The sequence below is a fragment of the Gopherus evgoodei genome, chromosome 3, assembly GCF_007399415.2.
Source record: "Gopherus evgoodei ecotype Sinaloan lineage chromosome 3, rGopEvg1_v1.p, whole genome shotgun sequence".
NCBI lineage: Eukaryota > Metazoa > Chordata > Testudines > Testudinidae > Gopherus > Gopherus evgoodei.
In genome coordinates this window covers 16,194,456-16,212,935 of record NC_044324.1, presented here as the reverse complement: position 1 = coordinate 16,212,935, position 18,480 = coordinate 16,194,456, and the positions used below count along the sequence as shown (strand labels likewise).

Below are 18,480 nucleotides of genomic sequence, written 5' to 3'. Positions count from 1 at the left end.
ACCCAAGTGATGTGCTGAGTTGGATTCCTCTGCCATGCATCTAACTGCTGACAATAAGATGCACTAGAACTGAAGGTGACAAGATGCTAACCTGCTTGCTAATTCCTTTACAGTTATTTCTAGAACACACACGAGGTTAATTTTTTAATCCATTTAAGCAAGGTTTGCCCTGAAGCTAATACCCTGTGCTGAGCTAGGTGATTTCACTGAGCAGCAGAGATCTCCCTAGACGAACTTGGACTCTATACAACTCTACTTTGTAGGTCAGAGTTGATAAGTTCTCTCGGAGAAGTCTAAGCAGATTGGAAAGGAGCCAAGAGGTGAAAGTTAAACCAAAGCAGTTTTTGGAACAGTAGTATTTGCTGTTCTCTAGGATATAAAGGAACCACCGCATTGCTGGAAAGCACTGAATTCTTCAGCATTCTGCTCACAGAACACAGTGAAAATATACAGGAGTACTAAAGAGCAACCAAAAACGAACCACCTTTAAAAGAGGTGCTGAGGAGAACCAGGGAATTCAATCTGATTGAGCCTTATCTAAATTAATAGAAACAGTAGCTGAAAGATCATCATAATATATCTAGACTGAATGTGATATGCTAGGGACACATTAGCAAAGCTTCTGTGAAGGAACCCAACCTCTTAGAATTCATGCTAAGGGATAAAGGAGACTGGTATATCTAATTTATTTGGATTTTCAGATAGGCCTTTGATACGACCCCTTACAAGGGGTATTAAAAAAACTAAATAGCCGCTGGGTAAGAAGATTGTCAGATTAAAACTGGTTAGGAGAGCTGTAGAAAGAAGTGGACATCAGCTGAACATTATATACTAGGTTATTTACCTGCTAAACTAGGTTTAACTCCACCACAAAGACACTGGCTCCCGAGAGCTGCAACGATCACCAAGTGCATGATTTTACAGAAATGGAAGCACAGACTCATACCCAGAATAGAGCAGCGGTATTTGAACCTGTCTGTGTTCACAGCCAAAGAAAGAACAGCTTATCCCTGTAGAGAGCCATTATAATAGATACATTTCTAAATACCTTTAGATAAAGAATTTTGAGATGGTTCAAAGACTGTCAAATTTTCCTTCTACCCAACTCCTCTTTTTCCCTATCCCTTGGTCCCATCCTTCCCTTAGTCATGTATGTCTTCCTTGATTTTATTACTGTTACTGAGCAGGTTATGTCTATGTGGTATTGTCCAGTTTTGCAGCTTTGGCAAGTTGTATAACTGCACAATTGCATAATTCTGTTGGAGACTGTGATGCATGCAATACTGGAAACAAGCACAAAAAGGTAAATGACTTACATCTTGTATCTTTCCTTGTCTGTTTCTTTATGAAAATATAAAATGAATCACAAATCCAACCAACTACACATAAGAACATAAGAACGGCCGTACTGGGTCAGACCAAAGGTCCATCTAGCCCAGTATCTGTCTACTGACAGTGGCCAATGCCGGGTTCACTCCCTCTCGGGCACCTAACAGGCAATGATCAAGTGATCTTTCTCCTGCCATCCATCTCCATCCTCTGACAAACAGAGGCTAGAGACACCATTCCTTACCCATCCTGGCTGATAGCCATTTATGGACTTAACCACCATGAATTTATCCAGTTCTCTTTTAAACGCTGTTATAGTCCTAGCCTTCATAACCTCCTCAGGTAAGGAGTTCCACAAGTTGACTGTGTGCTGCGTGAAGAAGAACTTCCTTTTATTTGTTTTAAACCTGCTGCCTATTAATTTCATTTGGTGACCCCTAGTTCTTGTATTATGGGAATAAGTAAATAACTTTTCCTTATCCACTTTCTCCACATCACTCATGATTTTATATAACTCTGTCATATCCCCCCTTAGTCTCCTCTTTTCCAAGTGGAAGAGTCCTAGCCTCTTTAATCTTTCCTCATATGGGACCCTCTCCAAACCCCTAATCATTTTAGTTGTCCTTCTCTGAACCTTTTCTAGTGCCTGTATATCTTTTTTGAGGTGAGGAGACCACACCTGTACACAGTATTCGAGATGTGATTGTATAAGGGCAATAATATATTCTCAGTCTTATTCTCTACTCCCTTTTTAATGATTCCTAACATCCTGTTTGCTTTTTTGACCACCTCTCACACTGCATGGACATCTTCAGAGAACTGTCCACGATGACTCCAAGATCTTTTTCCTGACTTGTTGTAGCTAAATTAGCCCCCATCACATTGTATGTATAGTTGGGGTTATTTTTTCCAATGGGCATTACTTTACATTTATCCATATTAAATTTCATTTGCCATTTTGTTGCCCAATCACTTAGTTTTGCGAGATCTTTTTGAAGTTCTTCACAGTCTGCTTTGCTCTTAACTATCTTGAGCAGTTTTGTATCATCTGCAAACTTTGCCACCTCACTGTTTACCCCTTTCTCCAGATAAATATGAATAAATTGAATAGGATTGGTCCTAGAACTGACCCTTGGGGAACACCACTAGTTACCCCTCTCCATTCGGAGAATTTACCATTAATTCCTACCCTTTGTTCCCTGTCTTTTAACCAGTTCTCAATCCATGAAAGGACCTTCCCTTTTATCCCAAGACAGCTTAATTTACGTAACAGCCTTTGGTGAGGGAGCTTGTTAAAGGCTTTCTGGAAATCTAAGTATACTATTCCACCGGATCCACCTGGTTAAGATGTAAAAAAGGGTTAATTTTCAGCATGGAAGGACGTTAGCAAAGAAGTACACCAAGGTTCCATACCATTATTATTAATATTTCCACAAGGCTGAGGCCCCACTGTGCTAGGCTCTCTACAAAGATATAGTAAATGACATTCCTTGCCCCAAAAAGCTTATAGTCTAAAAGGACCAGTGTTATTTATTACATTATTAATATCCTGGATCTAAAAGAGTTAGACTGAAAAGTCTGCAGAAAGAAAATTATTTAAATTACATAAGAATAGGAATTCTTGGGATTAGGCTATTAAAAGAGATTGTTGGAAACTTTCAAAGGACTTAACAAAAATCAACTGTCACGTTTGCCCAATGTAGATAAATGCAGGATAATGCACGTTGGAAGGAGCAATTTTCAACTACTTCTGTGCATTGACTGGTTCTAAATTAACTGTAAGCTACTCAGGAACAAGACCTAGGTATCACCATGCACAGCTCAAAACATACACTCAGTCAATCTACATGAGTGGCCAACAAAGCAAAAAAAGAAGTTAGGTTGTTTTAGGAAATGTTAGAGAATAATCCTGAAAACATTTTCATATCGCTGTAAACTTAAAACATGCCCTACCCGGCATACTGCAATAGGTTCTGGTTGGTTCCTCTTCACCCACACGGGGTCTCAAACAGAACATAGCAGAAATGAGAAAGGTCCATAAAGGGGCAATGAACATTATTAGAGGCATGGAAAGACTTCTGAGAGCAGAAGAGATATGGGATTCTTTAGTTCAGCAAGGAAATAAATAAAAAGTGAGCCGATAGTCATATATAAAACAAATGAAACAGAGCAAGTAAATGAGGTACTCCATTATATCCTCTCTCAGTATGCAAAGGGCCTGGCAGTGAAATTTTCAAAAAGCAACACATTTAAAACTGATAAAAAGGGAAATTCTTTATTCTTTGTGTAATTAGCCTGTGGTTCTCACAAAGTACTCTAAAGAACTTAGATTTAAGAAGAATTAGATATTTATATAAATAAGAAGAATGCCCATACCTACCCTAGCCAGGATAAAAATTCATGCTGAATATCAATTTTTACCAATAGCCGTATAATCACCCAAAGTGTCTATTTTGGGGGGAATGGGAGGGAAAAGGATGGGGCTACAACTTCCTCTAAGCAGCCAATCAATGTAAAACACAGATGGATTTTTGATCTGATCTGCTATAGCAATGGCAGTGCTGCTAGGACAGGACTCTCTTCATATGGTCTCATCTGAAATCATAGATTTCCTGTTTCTCACCTGCATGAGCAGGATGGAAGAATACTAAAGTGCCTGGCCTAGTATTGGAAAAAGATGGGAGAGAGTCAAGATAAGCTATGGGGAGCTTCCCATTTAAAATGTATTGTTATAGGATCAGGTAACGCTGCTGTCATTCAGATTGTTACAAAAAGTGTTACCAGTAGTTAGCTACAAGGATATATATATATATTTTTCAATAAAACAGAGAAAATTAAGTTACAAAAGGCTCCAAAACTCCCCCCAAAAGAGGAATAACCCATTAGGTTCAAAATCTTACAAGACAGCATTGCCTGATGAGCTGTTTGAACGTAAATTTTAGTATGTATTATATTTTACTGTGTGCAATATGATTGGAAAAACTGAGATTTGCTCATTACTGATTAGAACAGAAAGCTAATTGCATAGTATACAAGTCTAAAATGGAACATGCTGGATATAATCCAAAATAAGGAAGACACTATCTAGCAAGGATAATACAGCTGCTCTCGCCTACAGCGGTGACCCCAAGCCCAAGCACCTGAACTTTTAAGTAGTAAAAAGCCCTTGTTGTTGTGTCTAAACTGTGACATGTCCTTTTATTCAATATGTTACATAGGTGCCTGCCCTGGAGGATCTCAGCAGCACTTCACAAATATGAACAACAAATGATAAACTAGTTCGCCATTCCTTCCACAGGCCTCAAATGAGCCTCCGACTGGGCGTGATCCTGCAGAACTTCAAAAGATGCAAGTTAACAGCAAGACTCGAGGATCCCTCCATTGACTTCAATGGGAGTTATGGGCCCATGGCATCTTGCAGGAGGGATTCACCCTTCTCTGTATCCTGGTTATGCAGATAATTACTTTAGAGCTAGGGAAAGCCAGGCCCAGAGGGGTTCTGTGACTCACCTAAGATCACACCATAAGACAGTGGTCAAAGTCTGACTGTCCGCAGGCCCCAGTTCTATCCACTTGCTCATGCTGCTTCTCCAAAATGAAGCTGAGGAACACAAGTGGAATGTCTAAGCTAACTAGTGGCATCTGTGATACTGACAAGAGGCATGCGTCTGAGGAAGTGGGTATTCACCCACGAAAGCTTATGCTTCAATACGTCTGTTAGTCTATAAGGTGCCACAGGACTCTTTGTCGCTATTGACAAGAGAGCGATGTTCTGTCTCTACCAGTACGTGAAGAGACTGGAAACCAGTTCCTTCCTGCTCCTTTGCCAGGCTGGGAAGGGAGGAACAAGCAGAGCCCTAATTTAGATTCCTCTTGAACACTAGACAGAAAACAGAGTATGTCTACAGTGCCCTGCAGTTTGTGTGATGGAGGGTGCAAAGAGCAGAGCGCATCAACGGGCTGCATTGCAACTCCTCCATGTGGATGCTGCAGGCATGAACTAAAAGGTTCCTACTTTGCATTAATGTAATCCTCTTTAAACAGGATTACATTAATGGTTCCTAGTTCTCATTAACGTAATCCTGTTTGAAGAGGATTACATTAATGTGAACTAAAAACCTTTTAGTTCATGCCTGCAGTGTCCACATGGGGGTGTTACAGGGCCGTACTTTGGTCCACACTGCTATTCACACCCTTGTCACCCAATCTGCTGAGCAGTGTCAACAAGCCCTTAGATCCCCTGTGGGACCAATATCAAGGTTCTGCAACAAACCATAACTCATGGGATAAAATTAACAAAGGGAATTTTCCTATTTCACAAGCTAATAGATCTCTTTCTCCCAAGGGAAGCGATGGGAGCCCAATGCTCTGGACAGTGACAGTAATAATGCTCATAAGCAGAATAATTTTTTTAATAATGAGCATCAGGGCAGACATCACTCACTCCTCACCATGGGACTCAAGCTTGCTTATTCTGCACACCAGCAGATCCTGGGCGCAGAGCAGAAGGTACTGCAGTAGTCATGCCATGCAGCCAGTCACAAAGCAACAGTGACTGCTTTTGGAGGGAAGTTGGTACAGTCCTCTTTAGCCAGTGGGATGGTCATTGTGACATGAGCCACTCCAGGTGAGCAGAATGGGTAAGAGGGGGGAACTATTGAGCTAAGTTATTTTTGATTGTTGGTACCTTCCCTAATATGTATGTGGGTTCATCTACACTCTGGTCAAAGGTGTGACTGCAGCATGTGTGGACATACCCACGCTAGTTTTGATTTATGTAGCTGAAACAACAACAGCAGGGAAGCCACAGCAGCATGAGGTGTACAACCCTGCCTGAGACCCTGGGGATGCACTTGAGCGGTTAGCTCACGCTGCTGCAGCTTCACTGCTATTGTTATTTGAGCTAGCTTGGGTATGTCTGTGTGGTACAGTCATACCTGTGACTGGAGTGTAGCGTAGACACGCCCTGTGTGAGTCTCCCAGGCATACAGCTCAAATCCCTTCTTCTGCTTCCTCATCAGGTATAAACTCCTCATCCTCATCTCCATCCCCCTCTTCTACTCTCTGCTTTACACTCCTTTCATGCAGTCCCCGTAAGCCTGGAAAGGCATACTTATGTTTACTGGCCAGTTGAAAGTCAGGCTCTCTCCCTTCCCCACTATAATGTAGAAATAATGAGGGGGGAACGGGACAGGAAAGAGGGAAGAAACAAAAATAACCCAAAGCAGAACGATGAAGCTACCTGGACCATCCCTCTGCCACTGATGGGCTGTCCCTGCAAATTTTTTTATTTTTATTTGGGGAGCGGGGGGAAGGAGAGGAGGCAGCCGGGTGTGGAAGAATGAGCAATGGTTGCAGAGTCTGGAAGTCTAATCCCAGCTCTATTGCCAATTCACTTTGTGGCCCTGAACAAGTCGTTTCACGCTTGACTCAGTTTCCTATCTGTAAAATGGGGATACTATTTACCTACACCTCTGAAGGGCTGTGAAGATTAGTTAGTTAATGTTTGTGCAGTGCTTTGAACTTGTACATGCCAAGTATTTTTTAATGTCTAGACTGATTTAACCAGATCCTAGTCTTGGTCTTTGTCTAGCATAGGTTGATTTAACTATATCCTTAAAGAAAGACAGCACATAAAGAACAAAGCCAACGCAGAAATAAAACCCAAAACCAAAAACCTTAAAACCTTATTACTTAGCAATCCATAAATAAATAGTGCCATACACACATTAATTGCATTGCTCAATTAATATAATAATAATAATAAATGGAGATATACCTATCTCCTAGAACTGGAAGGGACCTCGAAAGGTCATCGAGTTCAGCCCCCTGCCTTCACTAGCAGGACCAAGCATGGATTTTTGCCCCAGATCCCTAAGTGGCCCTCTCAAGGATTGAACTCACGACCCTGGGTTTAGCAGGCCAATGCTCAAACAAGCATGTTCCCACTTCATAGAATTGTTGTCAAAAGAAAACACTGCCCCTCCAAACCGACAATGGAATGCATACTTGTATAAGGGAGGTCGTTTTGAAAAGGCCTCTACAGAATGCCTTGAAATGGGTATGCCCACCCAAGCTGATTCGGCTGCCACCGCTAGATGGCACAGCGTTAATGAAAAGCCTGCAAAGGCAGGGAAACTGAGTTCTGATGTATATAATTAGAGGGAAAAGCACAGTCGTGTGTTAAAAAAAAGCAGAAATGGTTTCATTTATATTATATATATATATATATATCTATCCACCCCTCAGGGAATTTTCAGTCTGACAGTTCTAATGAGAGAGGTTTAAAAAAACAAGGGTGATTTTGATACTGTGGAAAGAATCTTTGGGACTAGATGTAATAGAGAAAAACACAAACCTGCACAAGAAACAGACTTTCACGCCTAACCTCAGGTTCCACCAAAACGATTACTATAATCTTAGCTTTGTTCCCAAAAGGAGGGTGAACCATACACCACCACCACACATTAAACTCAGCATATTTCATGAGCAGCAGGCTAGAGAAGAGAACGTTCCCTGCAGGTCAAGGTTGATATCACTGGCAAGGCAGCATGAGGGAGCTCGCATTGCAGTTGTCTGAACCACACCTCGTTTGCAGTTAAATATAGAACTTCACTTTCCGGAACTATTGCTCCTCTTAACCTTCAGAGCATAAATATTCAGAAAGAAATTTAAAGAAAAAAAAAGAAAGACAGACCGTCTAAATCTATTGTCCGAAACCCAAGCCTAACAGCTAATCAACTGTCCTGGGAGAAATTCCAAAAAGTAGCAAAGCCAGGAGAATTGAATTATGGAACCCACAAGCAGCATTCTGGAAATCCAGAATAAACTGATTAGACCCTTTGATACACATGCACTGTATATAACACAGCTTGAAAGTACACGCACAGGGCCTGATTCTGATCTCACATAAACCAGTTTGACACCAAGTGTACCTCCACAAGAGTTACAGCTGATCTACACAAATCAAAACCAGGAAGGCTGCCAATTGAAACCATCACGTTCCTTATGCAGTTCAAGAGCCATATCCGGAGTGGTGCTGAACACCCATAACACCCATTCGATGCGGCAGAGGTACTAAATATGTGATTGCAGGATCCTTTGTATACACAGAAACAAACAAGCAAAAGTGGTGTGGAAGGGACAGTTCTGGGTGTGTCTTTGATGAAATTGATAAACATGGCATGTCGGCTGATCCTTGTAATTCAACTATACTACGCATCTGTGACCAAAGACACATTTATCTTTGGCACAGCAGTCAGCCAACCAGTGCTCACTTTAACTGTGCAAAAGCGACTTCACACTGTCATTCCTGGGGCAAATGGAGATGATGCATTTGCTTAAGGGGACACACTGGGTCACTGGAGCCACGCTGCACTTTTTAAAGAAGCATGTCTTGCCCTTGGCCATGAATTGGTTGTCCTAGCCCACAGCAGAGTTAACTCAAACAACAAAGAGTGTACAGGAGAACAAAAACTGCACAGTAATGCTCATACAAATCTCACATGTAAAGCTAAAAGCATCCAAGAAAAGCCCACTTAAAAGCAGCCACTATGCGCTCAATTGGACACACGAACAGCACTTTAGTGTTCTCCATGAGTGGCACATCAGCACTACTGGATGCTGGGAGAACACAAAACAATGGAACATATGTCGAATAGGGTAAGGAAAATCCTTTGGTCTACTGAGTTGGGCCAACTGCCTCCACTAGCAGCCAAATCCTAGAGATGAAGAAGAAAGCCACCAGTGTAAAGCAACTAGATCATTGTGCAATCTTATACGCTATAAACAGAAGCGGAAAAATCCCTTCCTGTTCCCAGTGGTGATCAGCACTGGCCGGGCATCAGGAAACCTGCTTGTGTAAGCATGTATTACGAGTCATAAAATTGGTGGGTCTGGGACTGTGGTAACATGTAAGTGTATCCTGTATGCAACATTCCTGGGCTCCTACTCAGGTGTCTCCCTAGCTTTAGGCAATGTATTTGCACATATCAGTGTTTAGTGTTTGTTTACAAAACCCCTTGCTGCACTGCAGCAGCGCCTACAGTCAGGATCAGGGCACCATTGCAGTACACACTGTATAACCACACAGCAAAAGACAATCCCTGCCCCGAAGAGCTTACAATCAGAGACAAGATGCAAGGAATGAGCATGGCAAACAAAGGAAAGAAGGCACGGAAGAAGGGGAAAACAACATTGAAAATAAGATCAAGTGGTTACCCAGATATCCTACTGCACAAGGTGGTGGTTCCTGATAGTTTAAACAAGGGGTAGGAAACCTATGGCACGCGTGCCGCCATTCACTGATTTTCAGTGGCACTCACACTCATAGACTCATAGACTCTAGGACTGGAAGGGACCTCGAGAGGTCATCGAGTCCAGTCCCCTGCCCTCATGGCAGGACCAAATACTGTCTAGACCATCCCTAATAGACATTTATCTAACCTACTCTTAAATATCTCCAGAGATGGAGATTCCACAACCTCCCTAGGCAATTTATTCCAGTGTTTAACTACCCTGACAGTTAGGAACCTTTTCCTAATGTCCAACCTAAATCTCCCTTGCTGCAGTTTAAGCCCATTGCTTCTTGTTCTGTCATTGGAGGCTAAGGTGAACAAGTTTTCTCCCTCCTCCTGATGACACCCTTTTAGATACCTGAAAACTGCTATCAGGTCCCCTCTCAGTCTTCTCTTTTCCAAACTAAACAAACCCAATTCCTTCAGCCTTCCTTCATAGGTCATGTTCTCAAGACCTTTAATCATTCTTGTTGCTCTTCTCTGGACCCTCTCCAATTTCTCCACATCTTTCTTGAAATGCGGTGCCCAGAACTGGACACAATACTCCAGTTGAGGCCTAACCAGTGCAGAGTAAAGCGGAAGAATGACTTCTCGTGTCTTGTTTACAATACACCTGTTAATGCATCCCAGAATCACGTTTGCTTTTTTTGCAACAGTATCACACTGTTGACTCATATTAAGCTTGTGGTCTACTATGACCCCTAGCTCTCTTTCTGCCGTACTCCTTCCTAGACAGTCTCTTCCCATTCTGTATGTGTGAAACTGGTTGTTCCTTCCTAGGTGGAGCAGTTTGCATTTATCTTTATTGAACTTCATCCTGTTTACCTCAGACCATTTCTCCAATTTGTCCAGATCATTTTGAATTTTGACTCTGTCCTCCAAAGCAGTTGCAATCCCTCCCAGTTTGGTATCGTCCGCAAACTTAATAAGCGTACTTTCTATGCCAACATCTAAATCGTTGATGAAGATATTGAACAGAACCGGTCCCAAAACAGACCCCTGCGGAACCCCACTTGTTATACCTTTCCAGCAGGATTGGGAGCCATTAACAACTACTCTCTGAGTACGGTTATCCAGCCAGTTATGCACCCACCTTATAGTAGCCCCATCTAAATTGTACTTTCCTACTTTATCTATAAGAATATCATGCGAGACTGTATCAAATGCCTTACTAAAGTCTAGGTATATCACATCCACCGCTTCTCCCTTATCCACAAGGCTCGTTATCCTATCAAAGAACGCTATCAGATTAGTTTGACACGATTTGTTCTTTGTTTTGTTCACTGCCTGGGTCCTAGCCACCGGTCCAGGGGGCTCTGCATTTTAATTTAATTTTAAAAGAAGCTTATTAAACATTTTAAAAACCTTATTTACTTTACATACAACAACAGTTTAGTAATATATTAGAGACTTATAGAAAGAGATCTTCTAAAAACGTTAACATGTGTTACTGGCACTCGAAACCTTAAATCAGAGTGAATAAATGAAGACTTGGCACAGCACTTCTGAAAGGTTGCTGACCCCTGGTTTAAACAAACCAATTTTAACATTTCTTCTAATGCACAAAATTGTCCCTCCCTTACTGAGGTACAGCCAAACCATTACAGACTGATTTCTTGTAGGGGTCAGAGTGGAGGTGAGTCTTGAGGAGGGATCTGAAGGAGAAGAGGGTAGTGTTTAGCATTGTCTTTTTGTTCTTTGTACAGTGCCTAGCACAATGGCGTCTTGGTGCAGAGCTAGGGCTCCTGGGTGCTACAGTCATACAAAACAACATAATAATCATTGCAATGGGGGGGAGGCATGTTTTCGTGCCCCAAAGAGAGACCGTACAGTACAGACACAGTGAATTAAAGGTCCAAGTCTCAAAGTGGTGCAGAACTGCAATACTTTGCTGTCACTTCCCAAATATCACCTTGCAGAGGGGACACTTGGTTCTAAAAGTACTTCACAACTTTTTGTTTTAATGCTAAACTTCTGACCCATTATATTTAAGGGACAAAGTAAGGAACAGGGAAGAGAAAGGAAGAGGAAAACACCATTGGAGTGACTATCCTACGGGTCTCACTATACTAACTACTTGCTTAGTTAGTGCAAACCCCGCTGAAGGTAGAGTGACCAGACAGCAAGTGTGAAAAATCAGGACGGGGCAGGGGTGGTGGTGGTGGTGGGTAATAGGAGCCTATATAAGACAAAGCCCCAAATATTAGGACTGTCCCTATAAAATTGGGACATCTGGTCACCCTAGCTGAAGGCTACGGGACTCTGCACTGATGCAAGGCTCTGCACTATTAGCTTCCAATAAAGGATGGGGCCTTCCATTACACAGACTCTTCAGGGCAGGCACAGGTTTATCATTTAAGAGAAGCATTTACGAGGAACAGATTTAACAAACCACAGTGGTGGAGCGTCAAGAGAAGACTTGGAGATAATTGCTATTTACTGACCCCAAGACTGCAAAGCCTCACTTGTGTGGATTGTCTCATTACTTCACCCAGAACATCCCTGTGAGTAAAACACGTTTGCTTGAGGAAGGGTGGCAGCATTGGGCCCCAAAGGTATTTAACATCTGTGGTCTCAGCAGCAGTAAAAGCAGGCTGTCTCCTGCTACCAACTCCTATGCCGTGACAGAGCCTAGTGTCTGAGTGAAGGAAAGGAGAAGTGCTTCATACAGTGGAAGTGCACCCACAAATAGAGAGCACATATTTCAGAACCTGCAAGCGGCTGAGAGCCTCCATCTCCCCAGATTTCTTTAGGAGCTGAAAGTGCTGATCCCCTCCTGGAGGTGCACAACCACTTTGCAGAATCAGGCCCTTGCTATGTCAGAGTTAGGAGGCAGGCATCAATGCGCATTGGAGAGAATAAAGCCCTATGTGAATTTTTGAACGCCATATAGTTTGGAGGCATGATTGTGGCCCTCACCAAGTGATCTGCTGGGTGTGCAAATGCCATCGATACTATAGCGATGAGCGTGACGTGCATGAATAGTTTGATTATTGCCGGTGCACTAGGCGCTTCAGCTGCCTTTATGAAAAGGAGCTGAACTGCTCCTTACTGCAACATCTCCATAACACGTATATCCTATTCTACTCCCCGGGGATGAGCTGGAGAATGGCATGAAAAGCACCTACAGCTTTTGACTTTCATGGTCTATGTAATCTCTTGTGCTTACAGGTTAAAATTCTGGGGAGTTTAATATTTTATTATTTACCACCCCTTAATCTTCCCTATGTTCTAGAACACATCTAGCAGGAAAATACTACACACAACAGCCCAAATGCCGCATAGTAGACAGGCTTGGATATGGAGGTATTTGTCCAAACCCAGCAACATCTGCAGGATCTTTTGTGCCCTAACTGCAGATCCTCTTCTCAAAAGGGTTTGGGCCTGTTGCTGTATGGAGCTTCCAGATTCCCCTCTGGCTGTCAGCACAAGGTGCTCACAGACAGTGCATTACCAGGGACTAGCATAATGCCTGGTGAACGTCACACTCCAAATTTGGAAGAACACTGAATGGGGGGAAAACATTGCCTCCCAGCAATTTAGCCTTTACAAGGAATAAGCACTTACCCCTACATGGTCACTCTGTACACGCTGGGCCTTTCCCAGCTGCCAATTTAGGCACTAGAGAGATTCTGAAGTGAGCACAGGGCAAGGACAAAGGCAAAGCGTGCAGGCAGCAGGCAGACCTTGCTAGGAGAGTGCTTAATTTCTGAAAGGCTGAGAAGCTGGGAGTTCTAACGAACACTTGCTACTCGGCTTATGTATTTGAATGGATCTACCTTGCCCTGTACTGTTGCCTGCCAACAGCCAGGGCTGTAATAGGCTTCTGGGCAGGGAATTTGTTACTTATCAGGCAAAGCTTTCTTACACAGCACTGTAAATGGACAGTGTGCTGTACAAATGCCAGCATAAAATAAGATATTAGTTTTATCTGTTTGAGGTAGGATCTGCAAAACGGAAAGAGATGCACAATACAAAGCAAAGATCATTCAGACTCCCATCTAGACAGAGTCTGAATTAGCTTGAATGAAAGCTCCCTGGAAAGCTAAGGAAGAGCTGAACAACAAAGACCTGGAAGAATCCACAAACCGAACCAAGGGCAAGGCCTCCCAAGAGCTATGAAGAATGTTCAGCAGGATCAAGAGGACTATGGGACGTAAAAGCTTTACATGAAATGGGGAGTAATACTTCCTCCTAGTTCTCTGAAGGAAAAAACATGTCCAGGTAGCTAATTGGCTTGCATACTACTGAAGCACACTCACGATAAAGCAGTTGTTACTCATCAGAGCAGGGACAAATAGTATCTCAATCTATTTCCATTTAATGCACATCAAGGCCTTGGCAACCCCAAGGAGATACATACCTTTCCATAACTGCCAGGCACTCCTTTCTCCATGTGAACCGACTGCCTCGCCGTAGTCTGAAGGTCCCAGAGGTAGCTGTGACTGGGGGAGGTGTCTGTCTCCATTCTGGCTCTTCTACTGGGATTGGAGCAGGTCTCATACTTAACGTAGCCCCTAAAAACAAGAATAAATACTGTGTTTCCTAATGAACTGTAAATCTTGCTTCTCTTCGCAGTCCTGCTAATAAAGGAACAACTGACTGGGGAAGCCATTTAAGCCAAAAATAAAACACTACCAATGAACACATTAAAGACACATAAGGCCAGATTGTGTCCTCACACAGGCAAGAATCAGCAGTTACCCTGTTGAAATCAATAGAGTTAAACTGGTCTAAGTCAGAGGAGAATCAAGCATGGAGTCTTCATTATACCCACTTTGGAAGAGGCGATTTGCTCTCATCAGGATGACCAGCTTCATACAGAAATGTCTGAGCTACGCTCAGCTGGGACCCATTCTGGCTTTGCTTTGTGTTCTTGTCATGAACATAAGAATGGCCATAGAGAGTCAGAACAAAGGTCCATCTGGCCCAGTATCCTGACTTCTGACAGTATATTGAAGTTAGGCTTACCAGCCTGTAATTGCTGAGATTGCCTCTGGGGCCTTTTTTAAAGATTGGTGTCACATTAGCTATCCTCCCGTCATGTGGTACAGAAGCTGATTTAAATGATAAGTCACATACCACAGTTAGTTCTGGAATTTCACATTTGAGTTCCTTCAGAACTCTTCGGTGATACCATCTGGTCCTGGTGACATATTACTGGTTAATTTATCAATTTGTTCCAAAACCTTCTCTAACGACACCTCAATCTGGGACAGTTCCTCAGATTTGTCACCTAAAAAGGAGGACTCAGGTTTGGGAATCTCCTTCACATCCTCAGTCGTGAAGATCGATGCAAACAATTCATTTAGTTTTTCCGCAATGGTAGGGTAACCAGATGTCCTGTTTTTAAAGAGATAGTCCTCTATTTAAGCCCTCCTGCAGGTGTCCTGACTTTTTCTTAAAAATGGGCAAATTGTCCTGTATTTTCTGTCTTCTTCCCCTCAGTATCGATGGGGGGGGTGTCCTACTGAAGGGGGTCCTGCTGCTGGCCGGATGCCTACTTGCCAGCCACCGGCCCACCAGCAGTGAGTGGGGGGGTCCACTGGCCAACAATGGAGGTGGGTGTGCAACGCTGGTGGCAGGGAGAAGATGCAGTGCACGGGCCTGGCCGCTCCCCGTGCTGGTCTGCCAGCAGAGCTCCCACTGTGTGCTGGCTCTTGGGCAGCATGGCCCTGCCCCATTTCTGGCCGGCACTGGCTACGCGCTGCAGTAGCTGGTGTGTGTGGGTAGACGCCAGGCGGCGGCCAGTTACATGTCACCTCTGCTGCCCACCTATTGGCCCTTTATGTGCTCCCTGTCCTCCCCCTACTTTGCCCCCGTCCAGCTCCGCTGCTCCACCACATCATCCCCCCCAGAGGGCATCCCACACCCAGCGCTGTGGGGAGAACCAGTCCCTGATCAGAGTGCTTAGATCACCAACAGCCTGGACAGCACTGCCTCTGGCTGGGCTGGTGCCCAGGATAGCCCAAGATCTTCCAGCCAGCTGGCCAGGAGGAGCCGAGCCGAGCCCTGCATGTGCCAAAGCCCCGCATAGTGCTTCGTCCCCCCTGACCCCGCCTGGAAGCAGCTCCTATCCCTTTCCTCCTGCAGTGCTGAAAGGATGCTGCTGCCTACATTCTGGGGTGAACTCTGGCATAAATCTGGGGAGGGGTGGCATGTGACCTTGCCCCTTCCCCGCCCCCCCAGCCCCTCCGTGTTGCCTCGGGAAGACATGGCACAAGGTACTAGGGGAGGTGGGTCTGTACCGGGGGCCCACCAGGCATGGAGGGCAGAGAGCGCCAGGCAGGGTCAGTCGGTCACCCCTCCGTGTGAGAGAGGTGTATGGGAGTGTGTGTGGATAGGGGTGGTTTGTTACCCCTCACAGTGTGAAACCTAGAAACTTAAAGATAAGAAGGTAAATAAAATAATCCAGCTATGCAGTATTTCTTTTTAACAGGGGCTCAGTCAACTTGATGTTAATTTGAATGTTGGTAATGCATAGTTCTGATTGATTGACATTGAACTCACTTGAATTCAAGTAATTTTACCAGGTGTCTCATATTCAGAATAGGGAAATATGGTCACCCTAGGCAATGGCCATATCCCCCTTCACTGCTCCTTTAGCATTGTGACCATCTAGTGGCTCCATTGGTTATTTAGCAGGCTTCCTGCTTCTGATGTATCTTAAAAAAAAATTATGCCATTACTTTTTGAGTCTTTGGTTAGATGTTCTTCATATTCTTTTTTGGCCTTCCTAATGATATTTGTACACTTGACTTGTCAGAGTTTATGCTCCTTTCTATTTTTGTCAATAGGATTTAACTTCCACTTTGTAAAGGATGCCATTTTGTCTCTCTCTGCTTCTTTTACTTTGTTGTTTAGCCACGGCGGCATTCTTTTGGTTCTCTTACTATGTTTTTTTAATTTGGGATACATATGTAATTTGGGCATCCATTATGGTGTCTTTAAAAAGTTTCTATGCAGCTTGCAAGGATTTCACTTTTGGCATGGTGCATTTTAATTTCTGTTTAACTAACTTCATTTTTGTGTAGTTCCTCTTTCTGAAATTAAATGCTACCATGGTGGGCTGCTTTGGTGTTTCCCCACAACAGGGATATTAAACTGTATTATGTTATGGTCACTATTAGCAAGCCATTCACCTCTTGGACCAGATCCTGTGCTCCATTTGGGACTAAATCAAGAATTGTCTCCCCTCTTGTGAGTTCCAGGACTAGCTGCTCCAAGAAGCAGTCATTTAAGCTCTCAGAAAACTTTGTCTCTACAGGTGACATGTACCCAGTCAATATGGGGATAGTTGAAATCTCCCATTACTATTGAGTTTTTGATTTTTATAGCCTCGCTAATCTCCCTGAGCATTTCACAGTCACTATCAGCATCCTGGTCAAATGGTCAGTCAGCGGCGTATTATCGCCTAGGCCAACAAATTTGCCGGGGCAGCAAATTTGCTTGTGACCCTCCCCAACTCCGCCTCTTCCCCAAATCTCTGGCCCGCCTCCTCTTCCAGGCGCAACGTGCTTCCCTCCATCCACCTCCCTCCCAGGCTTGCCACACAAAAGCTCTGGGAAGGAGGGAGAAGCGAGTAGCGGTGCGCTTGGAGGAGGCAGAGCAGAGGTGAGGTGGAGCCCGCGGATGCAGGGAGTAACGGGGGGGCCGGGAACTGCTGCCCACCCCAGCTCACCTCCACTCCACCACCATCCCCTAAGCGCCACAACTCCCCTTCTCCCCCCTCCCTCCCAGGCTAGCTGCGCAAAAGCACTGGGAGGGAGAAGCGAGCAGCAGCACGATCAGAGGAGGTGGAACAAAGGTGAGTTGGGGCCAGCGGGTGTGGCGAGTGACTAAGGGGGGGGGCAGGGAACCACTCTCTGCCCCAGCTCACCTCCACTCCATCGCTGCCATCCCCCATAGCGCCACAACTCCCCTTCTCCCCCCTCCCTCCCAGACTTACGGCGGGGGAGCAGAGGTGAGCTGGCAGAGGGGGAGCGGTGGCAATTTTCTGAGGGCCTAGAGGCGCCAAATTTGTTAATCCGCCACTGTGGTCAGTAATATATGCCTACTGCTATATTCTTATTACTCAAGCGTGGAATCATTATCCATGGAGATTCTATGATACAGTTTGGCTCATTTAAGATTTTTACTTCATTTGACTCTACACTTTTTTCCCCACATATAGTGCCCCTCCTCGACCAGGTCTGTCCTTTTGATATATTTTGTACTCTGGTATTACAGTGTCTCATTGATTATCCTTATCCACCAAGTATATCAATATCCTCATTTAATACGAAGCACTCTAGTTCACCCATCTTATTCTTTAGACTTCCAGCATTGGTACATAAGCACTTAGAAATGGTCACTTTTTAGCTGTCTGCCAGTATGAAATAGAGTGAAGGGGGTGAAGAACCTCACATGGCTTAACCCTAGCAATGCTTGCCCTACATACTGTTAATGAGTGGAGAACTCATTACCAGCTTTGGCTGTATCAACTGCCCAATGACTATTTTCCTTACTGAGGATCAGCACTCTGAGAAGGGTGGAAGTCTCTTGAAGAGTTAAAACTTTCTCCTGGGTAATTTCAGTAGTAAGTAAAGCACATCCCTGTTAGTCTTGCGCACACGAGGGCAGTGTCTGGGGAAGTTCCCTCAGCCCTACATGCAGTAGTGCTGTCTTCCCCCCCACTCTATGCAGTAGTTTATTGCTGTGCAAAATATTTACCCAGTGAAATGTGACAACATCAGCTGGTTGCACCATCATTTCAAAGGAGGATTTTGGCCAACTTTTACCACTGCTGGTGCACAAATTTGTACATTCTAATGTTTCCAAAAAGTATCTGACAGACACAGCCCTTCAAAACACA

The 18,480-nt window shown here is 44.0% G+C and overlaps 1 protein-coding gene across 12 annotated transcripts in view; it reads right to left on the bottom strand.

Annotated features, from left to right (window-relative positions):
- Window positions 1-18,480, bottom strand: part of HMBOX1 (homeobox containing 1) — a 169,837-nt gene that overhangs the window by 47,254 nt on the left and 104,103 nt on the right. For all 12 annotated transcript variants that reach the window (XR_003999450.1, XM_030555180.1, XM_030555190.1 and 9 more), the window contains one exon: window positions 13,990-14,143. Coding sequence is in view for 11 of the 12 variants with exons in the window: in XM_030555180.1 (XP_030411040.1) it covers window positions 13,990-14,143 (154 nt within the window). In the remaining variant the exon portion in view is untranslated. The remainder of the gene's footprint in view (window positions 1-13,989; window positions 14,144-18,480) is intronic.